The 16304-nt window shown below is 47.6% G+C and overlaps 2 protein-coding genes across 2 annotated transcripts in view; one reads left to right on the top strand and one right to left on the bottom strand.

The window, feature by feature from the left end:
* FBXO15 (F-box protein 15) overlaps positions 1-6147 on the bottom strand; it is a 48742-nt gene extending 42595 nt beyond the window's left edge. The window contains exon 1 of the mRNA XM_047086391.1: positions 6041-6147. Within this exon, the coding sequence (XP_046942347.1) occupies positions 6041-6147 (107 nt within the window). The remainder of the gene's footprint in view (positions 1-6040) is intronic.
* Positions 6148-6307: 160 nt separating this feature from the next.
* Positions 6308-15867, top strand: TIMM21 (translocase of inner mitochondrial membrane 21). The gene is made up of 6 exons (XM_047086399.1): positions 6308-7375; positions 13046-13108; positions 13204-13301; positions 15074-15147; positions 15233-15338; positions 15444-15867. The coding sequence occupies exons 1-6, from the start codon at positions 7078-7080 to the stop codon at positions 15537-15539; spliced, it is 735 nt and encodes a 244-aa protein (XP_046942355.1). The 5' UTR covers positions 6308-7077; the 3' UTR covers positions 15540-15867.
* The last annotated feature ends 437 nt before the right edge of the window (positions 15868-16304 follow it).

Here is a 16304-nt window from a genome sequence, read left to right as displayed (position 1 = left end):
CAACTGGTTCCCTGGATACATGTGGATTAAAGATCAAAAGGGATATGGGCAATAACTGGGGGCAAAATGTGGGTCACCAGAACTTGGAAGGGAAGCCAATAATCTCTCTGGAAGTGGAAGAATGAAAGCCCCATGGAAGGACCCGAACAAAGGAGGGTTCTAGACCACAAGCACAGCCTGCTCCAGGAGGCACAGGGGGCGGATTGCCCACAGCTCGCCCGCTCGGATGGAACCACCGTGGAGCTGGCGCGCCAACACCTGCACATCAAACTGCCCGATGGCTCCCCATATGTTTCTGAGCAGCCAAAGAATCCATCTGTCTTCCCTTTATAGGTTTTTCTCCTCAGAAACAGCATAACGGCTGGCACATGATAAGCCCTCAGCAAACATGAGCTAGCATCCGCATGCCTGCACCTCAACCTAGGAGAAGTGGATGCTGTGAACCTTTTCAGATCCCGGACGGTGACAAATTCCCCGAGGTGAAAAAATGCTGGCTACCCAGCCTCCCCACTCCAGCTTCAGCAAAGCACATTCAATGTGCCTTCTGTCTTATCTGACTTCTAGCCCATGAGTTCTTGGGAGCGCAACAAGTTAGGCAGACCGGTGGTATCCACTCTGTGCTCTGCACAAGAGGAGAGGGAGGGGCAGAAGAGGTCCTAGTTTGGAAAACTCTGCAACTCCCTCCCCCTTTAATCAGAGAATTCTGCCTGTGCAATACATGTTGGTACTTCTGTTGAAAGTACTATTTAAGCAAAGATCTCCACGACGGAAAAGCTTCACCTCCACTGACCCAGCTCTCATGTAGTAATAAGAGGTGAAACACGATCTCCTAATTGTATTAGTTTCCTAGGGCTGTCTTAACAAACTACCTCCAAATAGGTGTCTTAAAACAACAGACTTATTGTCTTAAAGTCCTAGAGGCTGAGAGTCCAAAATCAAGGTGTTGGGAGGGCCATGCTCTGTCCAAAGTATTTAGGGAAGAACACTTCCTTGCGTCTTCCAGCTTCTGGTGGCTGCTGACAATCCTCAGTGTCCCTTAGCTTGTGGAAACTAAGATGACTAACTCTAACCTTTCTTCCGTCTTTACCCAGCCACCTCCCCAGTGTGTGTGTATCTCATAAGGACGTCAGTCACATTTGACTTAGGATTCACCCTAACCTACTATGTCCTCATCTAATTACATCTGTAAAGACCCTATTTCCAAATAAAATCAGATCCTGAGTTCTGGGCGGACATGAATTTGGAGGGCACCACTCAACATAATACACAATTTTTAAACATACACATTTCAAAATGATTTAAAAGCACTCCTTATTTTAAGTGGTTAACTTCTTATGATTCTATACCAACCTATATTACATACTCAAAGATCAAATATCTTTAGTGGACAGAAGTTTCTAACACAACAGCTTTTAGTAAAAGGAATTTCTATTACCCCGCCATCAAATAGTACTATCTGCCTGGATTTACCAGCCGGTGACCCTCAGACCTCTGCCAGTATGAAAAGTCACACCAAGAAGTCTGAAGGCCTATTTACACACACTGTGTGAAGACTGAGAAATGCTTCTTTACCTTCAATGAATACTGCTGGGGCCACTCAAATACAAATTTGTTTAAAAGCATTAGTAAATTGATAACAGCTTTTTGCCATACATATGTCTTCAATCAAAAAATGTCAAAAAAATAAAATAAAATCTATTACCCTAGGTCCTTTCCAAGGGAATTGAAGAAAAGTAAATTAACATGCTGTATCGATCCATTTCAATCTAGCAAATTGGCAAGGACCAAATAAATGAGAACATCTCATTCACTGCTGGAAGCATAAATTGGCACAAACAGTATGAAAAGCCAAATCTGGTAGTGTTCATTAAGATCTTTAAAAGGCACATGTATTTTTTTAAGCCAGGAATTTTACTTGTACGAATACATCCCAAAGCAAGTAAATGAGCCCAAAAATGCCACTCAACAAAGCCCATCTCAGAGTTGTCTGCACTGAAATACTTCCAGAAACAGTACAGAGATTGGTTAAATAGCATGGCCTCCATACAGTTAACAATGTCCAGACAATTAAAATGGACAGTTTCAACACAGGTGAAAGTGTCTGAGATAGAAATAGGCTCACAGTGCCTTCCAGACGTCTGCACGGCCTGTCCCCTCAGCCCCTTCCAGTATTCACACACACGTCACCATTTCCCTGAGAACTCCTTTGGCCGTGCTGTCTAAAATCCCAATCCAGGGGTGCCTGGGTGGCTCGGTTGGTTGAGTGTCTGGACTCTTGATTTCGGCTCAGGTCAGGATCCCAAGGTCATGGGATCGAGCGCCACATCCTGGAGCCTGCGAGTCTGCTTGAGATATTCTCGGTCTCCCTCTGCCCCTCTCTGCCCGTGTCTCTCCCCCACTGTGTCTCTCCCTCTCAAAAAAACAAAATAAAAAACTCCAATCCATACTACACACACACATACACTTCAGGCCCCCTCCTGATTTTTTTCCCTTGGCACATAACACCACCCAGCACTACGCATTTTACTTATCCACTCTGCTCATTATCACTGGAATTGTAAGCTCCATATTGGCAGGTCTTTTGTATAAGTTTTGTTCCCTACCGATGCTTCAGCTCCCACAACATGCCTGGCATACAGAAGGTACCTACCTACTAAATTAACAACATATCAATTTTAAAAAATCAGGTTATATCAAGATACACTACATAATCATATTTTTCATATTTCTCTCTTAAAAGTAAACACACACAAAGAAAAAAGGTCTGGAAGGAAAGACAAAATGGCATTAACCAGTAATAAGTATGACTCAAGGATTACAAGGTTTTGAGGTGGTGGTTGATTTTTTCTCAAGTTTATTTATTCTGAGAGAAAGAGAGATCATGAGTGGGGCAGGGGGGCAGACAGAGGAGAGAGAGAATCCCAAGCAGACTCCTGGCTGTCAATGCAGAGCTGGATGTGGAGCTCAACGAAGGGCTCGATCCCATGACCCTAGGATCATGACCTGATCCAACATCAGTCAGAAGCTTAACAGACTGAGCCACCCAGGTGCCTCTGGTGGTGGTTGTTTTTAAATGGGGGCTAGAGAATTGAAGGACTAGAACTCTGTGTATCAATATTTCTTAATGTATTGAATATGCAATAAATTATGGGATTTTTGTTTTTTTTAATTTCAAAACTGAGAATCCCATAAGAAGGAGGTTTGGAATCACAGCACAACCTTTTAGGCAGAAGCAGTGGTTCTCACAGGCATTCATACCATTCTGGAGTACCAGCTGCCCTGAAATCTGGGGGGCACAGCCTACAGAAAGCTCACAAATGCTTTGAAGTCTCTTATTTGATCTCAAAAATTAATGCAAATGTTGCATTCCATTGGATAACTTATCTGTTGTCATCTAATTATACAAATGCATTATAGTACTTACCAGTTACAGTACTTAACATTTTCCCCCAAAGCCACTGCATTCATTTTACATGTCAGAAGGATGCCCCATGCATCCCATGCCCACTGGCACCTGTCTGAGAAGTACAGTCTGTCTGTTGCTGTTTTGCTTTTCCATAATTAAAAGAGATCTCAAGAGTCCCTATTTCACAAATCAGAAGACTATGGTTCTAACAAGGCAATCACAGTGACTCACTTAAGGTCCCCAAGCTAGAGGCCCTCATCCCCTGGCTGTCCTTCCAGAGCTCATCCTACCATATTACATTCTACATCTTATCAGTATGGCTTTTGGCATTACTGAAAGTACATCTCCATTTCTCCATAAAATAAACCAACTGCACATTTTTAAGGCTCGCACAATTAACACATCTGTAAGTTCCATGCATGTCCTCAGGTAGACCTATAGGTCTACAAAATTAAGTGCACACTTAGCTGATATAATTAGCAAGATGACATTTAGTTTAAAAAGTTTTCAAGTAATACATTTGAAAATTTTACCCTCTAAAAAAAAAAAAGGAAGAAAATTAACCTCTGAGCCTCACTGTGATATTTGATAAACCAAAACAAATTAGATCAAATAGAAATTAAGCCAACCTGATATGCTTTCTGCTACATTTCTTACAGTCTATGACATTTACAAATGTTCACATTTTGTGTTAAAAAGGGAACCACTGAGGGGCACCTGGGTGGCTCAGTCAATTAAGTGTCGGACTCTTGATTTCGGCTCAGGTCATGATCTTGTGGTTCATTAGATCGAGCCCTGCATCAGGCTCCACACTGACAGCACAGAGCCTGCTTGGACTTCTCTCTTTCCCTCTCTGCCCCTCCCTGCCCCCAAAATAAATAAACATTAAAAAAAAAACTCTTTAAAAGGGAACCACGGATTTCTTATAAAATCTAACTTTTCTGCATTGATACAATAAAAATAACCACCTACTTAGACCATCCACAATCATTCTGATTTTTTCTTTTCCATAAAGAATGTGTACCTCACCAAATCACAGGCTGACATGCGGGCTCCCATGCCAGGCACTCTAATTACATCATTTCACCAGGAAGTTCATTCAACTTGCAAAGTAACAGAAGATTCATCACATAAAAATCATTCGGCTGCCCACCAGCAGAGCTCTATATATAAAGACTAATTTTTGTAATAGTGGCAAATTGATTTAAAGTTCAAGCTTCCTACTTAAACGTCAGTTTTCCTCTCCTGCATAACAGAAGTTTTGAAGGCACTGTCACCACTTTAATTGTCACCAGGCTTGGGGTACGCCTAGCATCGCAGCTATTCTCAAGAACCAACCATCACCATAATACTAAGATTCAGAGCACCACTTCAGAAACCAGGGTGAGTGGGTAATGGACCCTAGGAGGAAAATGGGACATAGTCTCGGAGATTTAGGGGAACAAAAAAGTAACTTAACTTGTTGAAGTGTGAAGGGAAAGAATCATTTTTTATGCTTAAACATAGACATTTGGCTTATTAGAAGCATAATATGGATGAATTTTTATATTTTACAAATCATGAAGACTTGCAAGCAAAGAGAATTCTCAAGAATGCAAATTGTTCTTTGTATTGTCCCTCCGCCTGGCAAACTAACTGGGGTGATGGGCACAAAGCTAAGAAGGAACCACTCACCATAAAATACAAAGGATCTAATAAGGTACCATGAGAGCATGTTGGTACCTCTGACATACTGGAGCATTCACTGTGATGAAGCATCGCCCTTGGAATTAAGCTAAAGCTCCTCATGCAAGGTAGCTCCACCCCCTGCTTCCTGCCCCCTCTCCTGCCATCTGTCGTGGTGGAAGAAGACCACGCTTCAGATCCAGGGTACCCAAGAGGCATGGAGGAGAGACAGGTCCCTAGACACTGGAACAAGAATAGCACAAGCCCAGCACTTAGGGAAAACGGGATTAGGAGCTGAGCACCAAGGGGTGGCTATCTATAGGCATCCCCTCAGGGTTGGCTTAGAAACGTAGATTTGGCCTTGAAGTCTGCATTGCAGAAACTTCTGCCCCAGGAAAAGATGCGTCTGGACCAACCCGCCCGCCAGAACTATCTGCTTAGGGGTTGTGCCCTCCACTCACGAATTGGGGACGGGACAGAAAATGGGTAGCGTTTTGCTCAATAGACTCTACCTCTCTAACTTACAAATTCCTAAAAAGGACTCTAGGTGATTTCCGGCCACGGAAGATGCGAGCGACTTTGGGGGAGCGTTCTGGAAGGCTGCAGTCTAGGCGGCCCGCAGGTGCAGAGGGAACGCTGCCCTCTCGGCGGCTTGCAGGTGCGGACCAGCGAAGTGCACCTGCCCTCCCAGGCGGAACGCATCCGCGCCAAGCGCCGCTCAAGGGTTCCCTGTTCCTCACACTGCCTAGAATTCAGTGAAGGAGGAATAACGTCTCCGGGGGAAACTGGTCTACTTGTATCAGGACTTAGGGTAACCCCACGTTTCCAAGTTGAAGAGATTTCCTCCCGCGGTTTTTCAGACCTTTCCCGCACTAAAAAGAGCCGCGCGACGTGCCGCAGCCGAACGCATGAAAACAGGGGGGTAAGGTGGCAGAGCAGTGACCCGACCCACGGCCCCGCGAGAGTCACCTGAACCCGGCGGGCCCGGGGGCCGCGCCGACGCCGCCAGGCGGCAAACGCAGCGCCTGGAGGCCGCGCCAGTGCTGTTGCAGTAGCCGGCCGCGTCCCGTCGCCATGGAGACTCCACAGACACGCCAGAGGCGGAGTGGCGGCTGGAGGGAGGAACGCACCGCCCCGCGCCACGCCCACTCGACGCCGGCACGCTCTCCGCCGCGCGTGCGCAAGGACGGTTGGCGGTACGGCCTTTACGCCGGCTCCCGGAGCCGTTCTAGAAATTTCTGGGGCCTTGCTACTTCCCACACCCGATGGCCTGATGGTGAGGACGCTGCGCGGCAAGCGGCCTTTGAGTTTCGGGCACTGGCGTTGGGCACAGCGGCGGCCGCGTCCCTCCCCACCTGCTGGGTCTGGGGAAATTTGTGCTTCCTGTCTGGTTTCCTTGGTTAGAAACTCAAACGCAAAGGCTAAGGAACGGCAAGGCCACGGTCAGACTGAGAATTTACCAGTTTACACGGTTCTCTCTAGAGAGTTGCAAGAACACCCAGTTTGTAACCGCTAATTTCTTTCTTGGCACTTGTACGAACCGCCCCACCCACCTCTACCGTCCCAAATACGAGCAGCGCATGCGCAGGGAACTCTGGGAGGAGGTGAAAAGGCCGGCACTGGCTCTGGCCGCCTTGCACTGTGGGAGTTGTAGTCCTGGCGCCTTTCCCTCTTGCGGTAACTCGGTGAGGAGTGAGGTCTTCGGACTACTATTCCCAGGACTCCCCGAAGTTTCCCAGATTACTTTGCAAAGGCATGGCGGGTAGAGTGTGACTGTCAGTATGGAAGGTAATTAAAGTGTTTTAATTCCAGCAAAAAGAGCACCGACGAGAAGAGGAGGTGGACGCAACTTCTTTTGGGAGCTAACATTTTTGCCGAACACGCCATGCAGAATTAGCGGTGTGAATGTGTAGACCTGAGTACACTCCGGCGGGGTGTGTATTGTGCGGTGAAACTTTGCTGTTCGTAGTTGTCACCTTTCCAAAGCGGAGCGGTTTTCTGTGAACATGATTTGTACCTTTTTACGAGCTGTACAGTGTGCGGAGAAGCTGCGCAGGTCCTCCGGGAAGCGGCTGTTTCTGCCACACTTAGTGCTTAACAAAGCTTGCTTGAAGACTGCGCCCACTTTGAGCTGGGGTCTGCGAGAGCCAAAGAAAACGGTGCGCCCTAAATGTGCCCCTGACGTCACCCAGAAAACCATCTGGACGCAGGGGCAGAGCCCCCCGAGAGCAAAAGAGGACAGCAGCAAGCAGGTGTCTGTGCACAGAGAGACCGGGGAGACCATCGTCTCAACGTCACAGAAAGGTAACAGCAATGGTCGGTCTTTCAACTAACGAGCCGAGAGCCAGGAGTCTTTTTGCACGAATTCGGTGCCAAAGCTAGAAGAACAGTTCGCACGAATTAAAGGCTAGAGCCTTCAACACAGTTGAGAATTTGAGAATATAGGTCTACAATTTTCTTCACAGACTTGAACTCAGATTTGCAAGTTGATTTTGACATAACTTTGTTGAATTATGGCTAAAAATGTTCAGCTTTTATTAGTTTTAGTGTGGAGCTGTAAAACTTAACCATTGTTGGGTGTAAGTAAGTAGATTTCACAGATGTCGTTTCATCTCACTTGAGTGTCCGATTCGCTCCTTCAGACAAACATTAGCTCTTCGTGTATGAGGCACACTTCCTCAGTTTCCACGACTGAAAGTTAAAACCGAAGTTTCCTCATCTTAATTGTGTGATACCCAGGTCCGTGCTCTTTAGAAAAGCCATTCACAAGTATTTCCTGAGCTTCCGTTTTCCATGCTTAACACTTGAGTGGATGCTCACGGGTGTGCCAGGAACTCCTCTACACAAATAGGTTAGCACTTAATGAGGAAGAGAATGGATAAAAACAGTGAAAACAGTAATTGTGCCACAAAGAGAGTACCTGGGAGTATATGATACAGAGGAATTGGGTAGAACAAATAAAGGAGCTACTACCGAGTCATAATCCATAGGGCTTAGCTCACGTAGGTCAACTCAACACTGCCCTTGAATGCCTGCTGTGCCCAGATACTGAGTTAGACTCTTTCTGCTACAGAGTTAAACATGTTCAAAACATCATTTACCAGCAGGTGACATGGGAAGTAATAGGACGTATTTAATAGGAAAGGCGAAATGTAATTCTGTCAGGGAAGGTCAGAGAAGTTTTCACAGATGAGGTAATGAATTTAATTTTTATTTCTTCATTTTACAAGTAATTTGTAGAAAAAATAAGTAGGAAGCAAAGAGGAAGTAGGAAGGCTGATCGATCGATGTCCTTCAGACGCCCATGATCATACCATGCAAACATGACTACTGTTAATATTTATGTCATTTCGATGCATATACTTTTTAACAACATTAACAGAAAAACTTAACTGGATCCTACCCGTTGTTTTGCAGTCTGCTGAATATGTAAAACAGGTAATCTTTCCTTCGTAATAGCCTGAACAGGGTTGTGAGGGGTGATTAAAAGTTGAGCATGAAGGAACAGCCCGCATGCAGAGGACAAAGGCATAGACCTGTTCCAACAGCATGTGTCAGGTCGTCTGGCTCCAGCGACAGTACTGCTTACACTGCAGTTGGGTCCTGCTGCAGAGTCCGGTCCTGATCTGGACCCCATTCAAAGGTGACAGTCTTCCTGATGACTCAGTGAATGAGTGGGAGCAGCGTTCCCAAACGCGGAATGTGCTGCACCTAGAGTCCAAAGGGACCTGTCACACGTTGTGGTAGGACATACGGGATGCAGTGGTTTATTTGGGATAGGGGGTCTCAACATGCCCCATAGAGTGAACCCCTAAGACTTTTGTTTGTGTGGTTGGTGAGCCCTGGATCTATTTTTGAGGCTAATCCCCCCCCCCCACACACACACATAGTACATGTGTTTTCAAGCTTCGCAACACATGTCCCCCTTACTACTTTTGTATCTAATATAATGGCATAGGTAGAATGGATAAATGTGATGTTTTGCAGAATGTCCAAACAGCATTGTCCAAATAAAACTTTATGCAGTGATGGAAATATTCCAGATGTATGCTGTCTCAGTATGGTGGCCACCAGCCACACGTGGCTGTTCAACACTTAAAATGTCGTTAGTGTGATTGAAGAACTGAATGTTTATTTAAGTTAACTTGATTTTAAAATTAAACTCAAATAGCCATGTGTGGTGTGTGGTTACTGAATGGGACAGCCAAAATCCAGAAGGTCCAGGTCCCTTAAAACTACACTGTAACAGAGTAAGAGACCTAATAAATCCTAGGCAAGACCGTACATATACATGTTATTACCTGTTTCGTGTTATTGCAGACTGCTACCGCTGCTTCCTCTCAGTAGAGTTGGAAACGAAGGCCTTCTCCAGATCAGTGGCCAAAGCCATGAGTCTGTTAACGTGCTCCTGTAAGGTTACCATATCTGGCATTGCATCTGTATTTGGGACGACTACGTGGTTGAATTTCTAGTGGGTCACTGTCCTACTCCAGGTTCTGCCTGATTTTTATAAGGGGCAGACTGGTAAGTTACATGGGAATATGTTGGTGACCACCACCTTTGTATCTTTGGGTCTTCTTAAGGTAGCACTATGGCTGACGCTCCCCCATGGATGTAATACTGTTTTGGATTTACTGTCTCCGTCTGGGGAGGGGCAGGGGGAGTGCAGTTTCAGAGGCTCCCATTCAGCTTTTCCCATTATGGTAGCTTTAAACCCACCCCCAGAGGAACCAAAGTAGGAATTGTTGTTGTCAGTTACCAGTATATCCATTCAGTTTACACACTAGAAATAAATAAATGATAACCAAATCTGTGGACCCAGCTGTGAGCCTATTACAAGTCACACTCCATATTACATGGCCACTATGTAAACCTAAAAGAGGCACCATGTTACTTTGGGTCCAGCAGTGTCACTGTCATCTCAGACTCTGTCCAAGAGACCCTGAAATGTTTGGGTGTTCCCCTTCTTCCAGTGTATGCTTACCAAGTTGACGACTGTAGGGCTCTTTGGTGAAGGCCCAGGGAATCCTATGTATGTAATCAGGTCCCTCCTAGTGGGAGTCTGGGTAAGTTTCAGGTGCTCAGGTCCAGAAACTGAGCCAGTCCTCCCTCATGACTTTGCGTTGGGGCATCTGCCTTCAGCTTCCTGGTCACCTGTAATTAATTCCTTAGGATTGTGCAGATTGATTGATGTCCTTGTCAGCTGCCCGTCAGTCTTGCCCTTGGGAACACCACGTTGCAGTGGCATCACCAGGCCGGACACCCCTGGCTGCCACCCCACCCTTGCCATTCATTGTGGTGGTGGCACCCACCTGGCTTCTGATGGTTCAAGTGTCAAGGCTGACCACCAGGATACCCTGTTCTGTGTCCCCAGGTCCTCTGACAGGACAGTCGGCTGGTGGGTTTCAGCCTTTATTATACCCATCCTACCATGCCCGTTCTCTGAGCCTTTTCATCCTTTTCTCCACAATTTGCCATTTCACCTCACTTAGTGTGGACTATCCTCTCTCCATGTTTTCAAGAGCGTAGAACCTAACTGCATCAGCTTCCGGGGTGCTTGCCAAACTTCAGTTCGTGACCACAGGAGAGTGTTCCCGTGTTGATCAACTCTCACTAGTCTGTTCTGTGTCCCTTCATACTGGCCTCAGGACCCCGTCACCTGTGTGCTCTCTTAGCACCTGCCGGTGGGGCCTCCAGCTCCCTCTGGTCGTGGTCCTTTCCTCCTTCCTCCCAGTTATGTTGCAACCTGGCCAGAGCACATGTCTTGCTAAATGGAAGCCCCCACCTACTCTTAAAGGAGGAGAAAGAGCTGATGCTTCAAGGCCAAAGGGTTCAGGAGATCCTGAGGACTCAGGATTTTTAAGTGCATCAGCCTAGATGTCCCCACACCAAGCCTCAGCTCCTCTTTCCTCCCACATCAGGACCCAGGACTCGGCATGAAGACCTGTTGGGGTTGAGAGTCCAACCTCTCTGCTTCCCTTTATGCCCTGGGCCTCGCAGCCTCTCTCCCCTCTGGGTACAACAGAGGGGCATCGTTTTGCTCCCCAGGAGGCCTCTGCCTTTTTGGCACTTCATCTTCATCGGTAATTATTCTCATCTTCTCTTTTCATCCAGTGCATTGGTGGTTCCCCGACCACAGCCATCCAGTCCGAGTTCATAAGATTGCTTGTTCCCAAAATGTGGCACCAATCCGCATTCTCTTCTACCAGTACCACATCCCAGGTCACCGTTGGGGACAGCTGCAAGCGCACCAGCAGCGCATGCGGTCCTGTTGGCTGTGCTCTGCCACCAGGGACGGGGGCCTCGATGCGGCCAGCGGCCACTGGTCCAGCTCCGAAGTCCCAGTTCAGAGCTACTTTCTGGGACCGCTCCTGGTAGCAGGTGCTGTAGGTGGGATTTGCATACATGAGGCTTGTTGGGAGTGCTCCGAGAACACATCTGTGAAGGTATGAGAAGCAGGATGACCCAGAGGGACAAGTTGTGTCACACATTTGCCTATTCCCCGGGGAGCCCTGGGACTGGACTGGCACATCACAGTCCTTCCCTCCTCAGGCGTGGGGGCTGCACCTTTTACTTCAGCACCAGCCAAGCATCGGGTGTGAGAACGGCCCTGACCCTGGTGAGAGGGTGCCCTCCAGATGAAGGAATTGCCTAGTGGGGAGCTCGGCTGGGGGAATCAGGAGCCTCAGTCCTGAGGGGAGGATCAGGGTGGCTCACCACAGCACCCACTACAGGAGGGGTAGAGAATTGCAGGAAGGTGGGCAAGGAGCAGCTTGTGTTGAAGACAACTGGAATGATGCTGAAACAGACTTGGAAAATGTGTAGACTGTGGATAATAGCTTTGCACACGGTAGATCCACAACAGATGTTTGTGGCTGCATAAATAGAGAAGATGGCCTTCCAGGTGCCCTGAGCAAGACTGGTGTGAGTGTTGGATGGGCAGTCAGGATTCAGGCGTTGGGGCCAGAGGCCTGATCTGGGAACAGGGACTAATACGACAACTTACAGTATAGCCATTAGTGTGTCCTCAACTTGGGGCTGGCACACACCTGGCAGTTAATATTTGTTAAGTATCTTTTGTGACCTTAATAACAGTTCTCACTGTTGGCCTCTCTACACCCGAGGACGTGGACTGTAGGCTGACAGCGATTGTGGGGATCAAGCCATGACTTAGGTTTGGGCCGATGCAGTCTTTTTATTTTTTGAATCCCCTCTTTGTGGTTAGGAACCTGTACTGGAGGAGTTGAGGATTACTCTTTGCTAGAGTGCTTTTAAGTAAGTTTCATTTTGTGGAAGTAATAGAAGCTCAGTGTACAGAAGGGGAACTTGGAGAAAACAATAGCAACAACCACTGTTAACATTTTGTTTTTCTGAAAAGTCTGTAAATTTATATTCCAGAAATCTGTGTTGTTACTGCGGCCAATAAATTAACCTATAGATAGAACATCGGGCCGTGAGTCACATTTTCAGCACCAGTGAAGAAGGTGCATTTGTGACTGTGATGGTAAAACAGCTCAAACGTGTAGATCCTTCCATCAGCGCATGCAAATACGTGCACATGTGTGCCGCGTCCCATGGTGACACCTTGGATTCATTTCGCTCTCAGAGCTTCTGTTTAGTCCACACACTCATCTTTATCAGCGTTGAAAACAGAAAGTGCAGTATCTGTGCAGATTCCCCATTTTCTAAGTCATTTGATTCACAAATCTGTGTGGCCGGGCGAGTTCCTGTTGCAAATCCCGTTCTGTGTTTATCGTGTGCGGCCAGGGGAGGAGGTGGCCCGCCCACTGGGCGGGAACGTGGCCGTGAAGAGCCAAGACCAAGTTTGAGCTCAGGTGGTTCGGCCTCCCAGAACCAGGATCCTGCGCCCCAGAACACAGCGCAGGGGTCCCGCGTGTGGGCTCAACCCCCGAAAGCGCTGGAGCAGGAGCTCGCAGGGCGCATGCGTAACTGGGCGGTGCTTTCTCGTTACAGTGAAGGAAGCTGGGAGAGATTTTACGTACCTGGTGGTGGTTCTTCTTGGAATCGGCATCACAGGTCAGACACGGCAAGTAGAACACCCCCAAAATCGTTATGACTCCTCCTTTGTCTTGCTCTTGCTTTGCCTGATCCCCTTTCTCTACAATTTTCAGGTGGCTTGTTTTACACGATTTTCAGAGAACTGTTTTCTTCGTCCAGTCCTAATAAGATCTATGGGAAAGCCTTAGAAAAATGCAGATCACATCCAGAGGTGAGTCCTCGGGATCGAGTTACACATGCTCTGAGGATGCTGAGAAACGTCGGTGGGTGGAAGTGGGCGGAACCCACTTTGGTTCTGAGGCTAGTGGTGGTTGGGTGATAACAAAGGCATAATGGTTGGATTGTGATTGTTTTTAGCTCTCTGTTCCATTCTTGACATGCTTCAAGACCCCCCGTCGCCCAAAGGCCTGCAGGGGGATTTCATCCTAATTATGCAAGAGAGGCACTTTACTAGTTGCCGTAGACATTAAGTGCTTAGACCTTTAAACTCACGTGACGTTTCTAGTCTTTTAAAAAGCCTGATTCACGACCTCCTGATCCTAAGAATTATTGACCCTTGGGCACATTGGACACCAGGCACTAGGCTCAGCGCGTCTTTCTTGGATCTCACAAAAACCATGTGTGTTAGATAGTATTCTGCTGTTTGCAGAAGGGGAGACCCACACTTCGGAGATCAGGTAGCCCCACCGAGATCGCTGAGCAGGAAGTGGGCCGGTCAGGACCTGAGCCCAAGTTTATCTGACTCCAAAGCCTGTGCACTTAAGCACAGCCTGTAAAGCATTCCTGGAGGCGGCCGACATGTGGAAAAGTTGCCTCGATTCTCTTACGGGTCCTGTCCAGAAAGAGGGCTTTCTGTGGTGCTTTCCAGTCACAAATAGAAAGCCTGTGAAGTGCCCGATTTCCTACCCCCCTGGGTGGAAAGCTTCAGCATTGAAAAATACTGCTCACTGAAATCTTAGTCCTCGTCCTGGGAAGGAAGATGGCAGATGGCACCGTAACCACCGGGGCGGTTTTGTGCACAGACCCGGGAGTGATGCCCGAGATAGACCACGCACTGCCCAGTGAGGGGACACACGTGAAGCCACCCTGACCGGTTTCCCTGGGGCCCCCACTCCGCTCGCTCCACCGGTTTTCCAGTCCTGTCAGGGAGAAGACCTCAGGCTAACGGTCTCTGGCATCTTTCTCTTAAATCTGTGGATTTCTTGTAGTTGGACTCTGGGCCTGTGAGAACGGTGGAGGAGGAGGCAGGGAGACCCAGCGCTGAGTAAGTGGAAAAGCAGCAGGGAGTACAGAACGTTCCAGTTCTAGTTCTTTTTTTGGAAAGGCTCCAAAGTATTTGCACCTTAAATTCAGTAAAAACTACGTTTCCATGTGATTGTGAGTTTTCCCTTCGGAATCACTTTCATGCCTCTGGGTCTGGTTTGTTGTAAACAGATCGTTGTTAGGGTTTCCCCTGCTCTCCTCAAGTGAGGAGGCAGCTACCATTTCGTAAACACCAGAATCCTTTGGATTTTTCTCAGAACAGCTGTTCACGTAGGTCTTTGTCAAAAGCAAAGTGGTGAAGCGAACGTCCACGTAGCTGCCGAAACCTGTACTTGTTTTATTTCACTGTGTTTAGTGACTCAAGAAATGTTTTGTTCTTGTAGCTTTTAGTATTAGACCCCATTAGATAAATTTCACTAAAAACGTCCAACCATTTGAACACTTCGTGGTGTTTGGATTTTCTGCGGGAAAAAAGAACAATGTGGCTTCGGCCTCCACTGCTCTGCAACCACAGGTCACACAGTGAAGTCCCGTTTCCCTCTCTTTGTGGGAGGGTTTTGTGTAATTTCATTTTTTCCCGTGTTCTCGTTGGAGTTGTCATTTTGAAAGGGTCGCAGGTTTAATGATTTTTTTTTTCTCAAAACTGACTTGATTTGTCAAAAACTGTTTCCCTGGGAAGCTTACAAGAAGGCGCCCTTACAGAGCCGGTGTGTCCCACAGGTGATCAGTGTCTTTGGTGAGCCGGTGAAGGGCTACGGGGAGGCGACCCGCCGAGGGCGAAGGCAGCACGTCAGGTACCGCGGGTTGCTCGTATGGGCAGAGCTCGGGTGAGTTCTAGATGCAGGCCATTCAGGCCACGCTCTTTCATTTTCCCGGCAGTTTCATTGAGTACGTCAAGGATGGGCTGAAACACATGCGTGTGAAGTTCTACATCCAGGGCTCCGAGCCTGGGAAGCAAGGAACAGTGCATCTCGAAGTGAAAGAGGTGTGGGGACCACGGCGGGGACTGTGTGGGGACTCAGGGCCCGGATGCAGCAGGACGTAGGCGCTGGGGAGAGAAGTAACACCTGGAAATATGTTTGTTTTTCAGAACCCAGAAAGTGGCGAATATGAATTTCGATACATATTTGTTGAACTTGAGTCCTTCCCTGGAAGAACTATTGTCATCGAAGACAATCGATCCTGAGGGGATCGCGGGACTCAGGCACGCGCGGCTTCTGGGGGGGGCATGTGGAACCCCGCACACCCGCAGGCTGGTCTCCCCGCTCTCCTCCTGAGTCTGCAGAGTAAGACAAGAAAGAACACACGGCTCATAAAAGTGAGTGTAAGGGTAGTAATTGCATTTAGACACACTGAAGCGGTGATTTTCCTGTAGATGGCAAAATCATGAAATGGAATGTATTTTACATTCTCTCTGAATCGATCGTGGACAGTGTTTCTGCTCTAGTGAACATCATCTTTCACGATAAGAGATTTTTGTTATTAAACGCTTTATACCATGTAAATGAGGAAAACGAGTTCAGTATTTTATGCTTTTATGTTGTGTAACTATATAAAATCTGTGAAAAGTAACAAAAAGATGTCAGAAGTAGCTTCCTTCCATATACTTTGGAATCTTGAACACGTGAAAGCATTTGATGACTGAAGGAAGTTCAGCTCACAGATGCACAAGGTACCCTCTCCAGGATTGCTGTGGAAAGGCTGCACGCGCGGCATGGCTTGTAGTAACCTAGTACATGCTGTGCTTCCTCAGCGAGCTGGAACACGGTGTATGCAGTGGGAGGAGCCCACGCCCGCAGACCTGGGGGACTGGCCCTCACCAGGTGCGTGGGCCTGTACAGATGGCACAGCCACGTCAGATCCCACCGTCCTGGCTGGTAGGACGACCGAAGGAGAGGCAGGTGCAGGCACCCGACAACAGATGGCATCGTGGAGTGTCCCCACGCCCTTC

This window comes from Lynx rufus, unplaced genomic scaffold (assembly GCF_022079265.1).
Source record: "Lynx rufus isolate CCGP_SWC_20201006 ecotype Redwood Valley unplaced genomic scaffold, mLynRuf1.p SCAF_20, whole genome shotgun sequence".
Lineage (NCBI taxonomy): Eukaryota > Metazoa > Chordata > Mammalia > Carnivora > Felidae > Lynx > Lynx rufus.
Note: the sequence above shows the minus strand (reverse complement) of the source record. Positions and strands in the feature narration are given on the sequence as shown.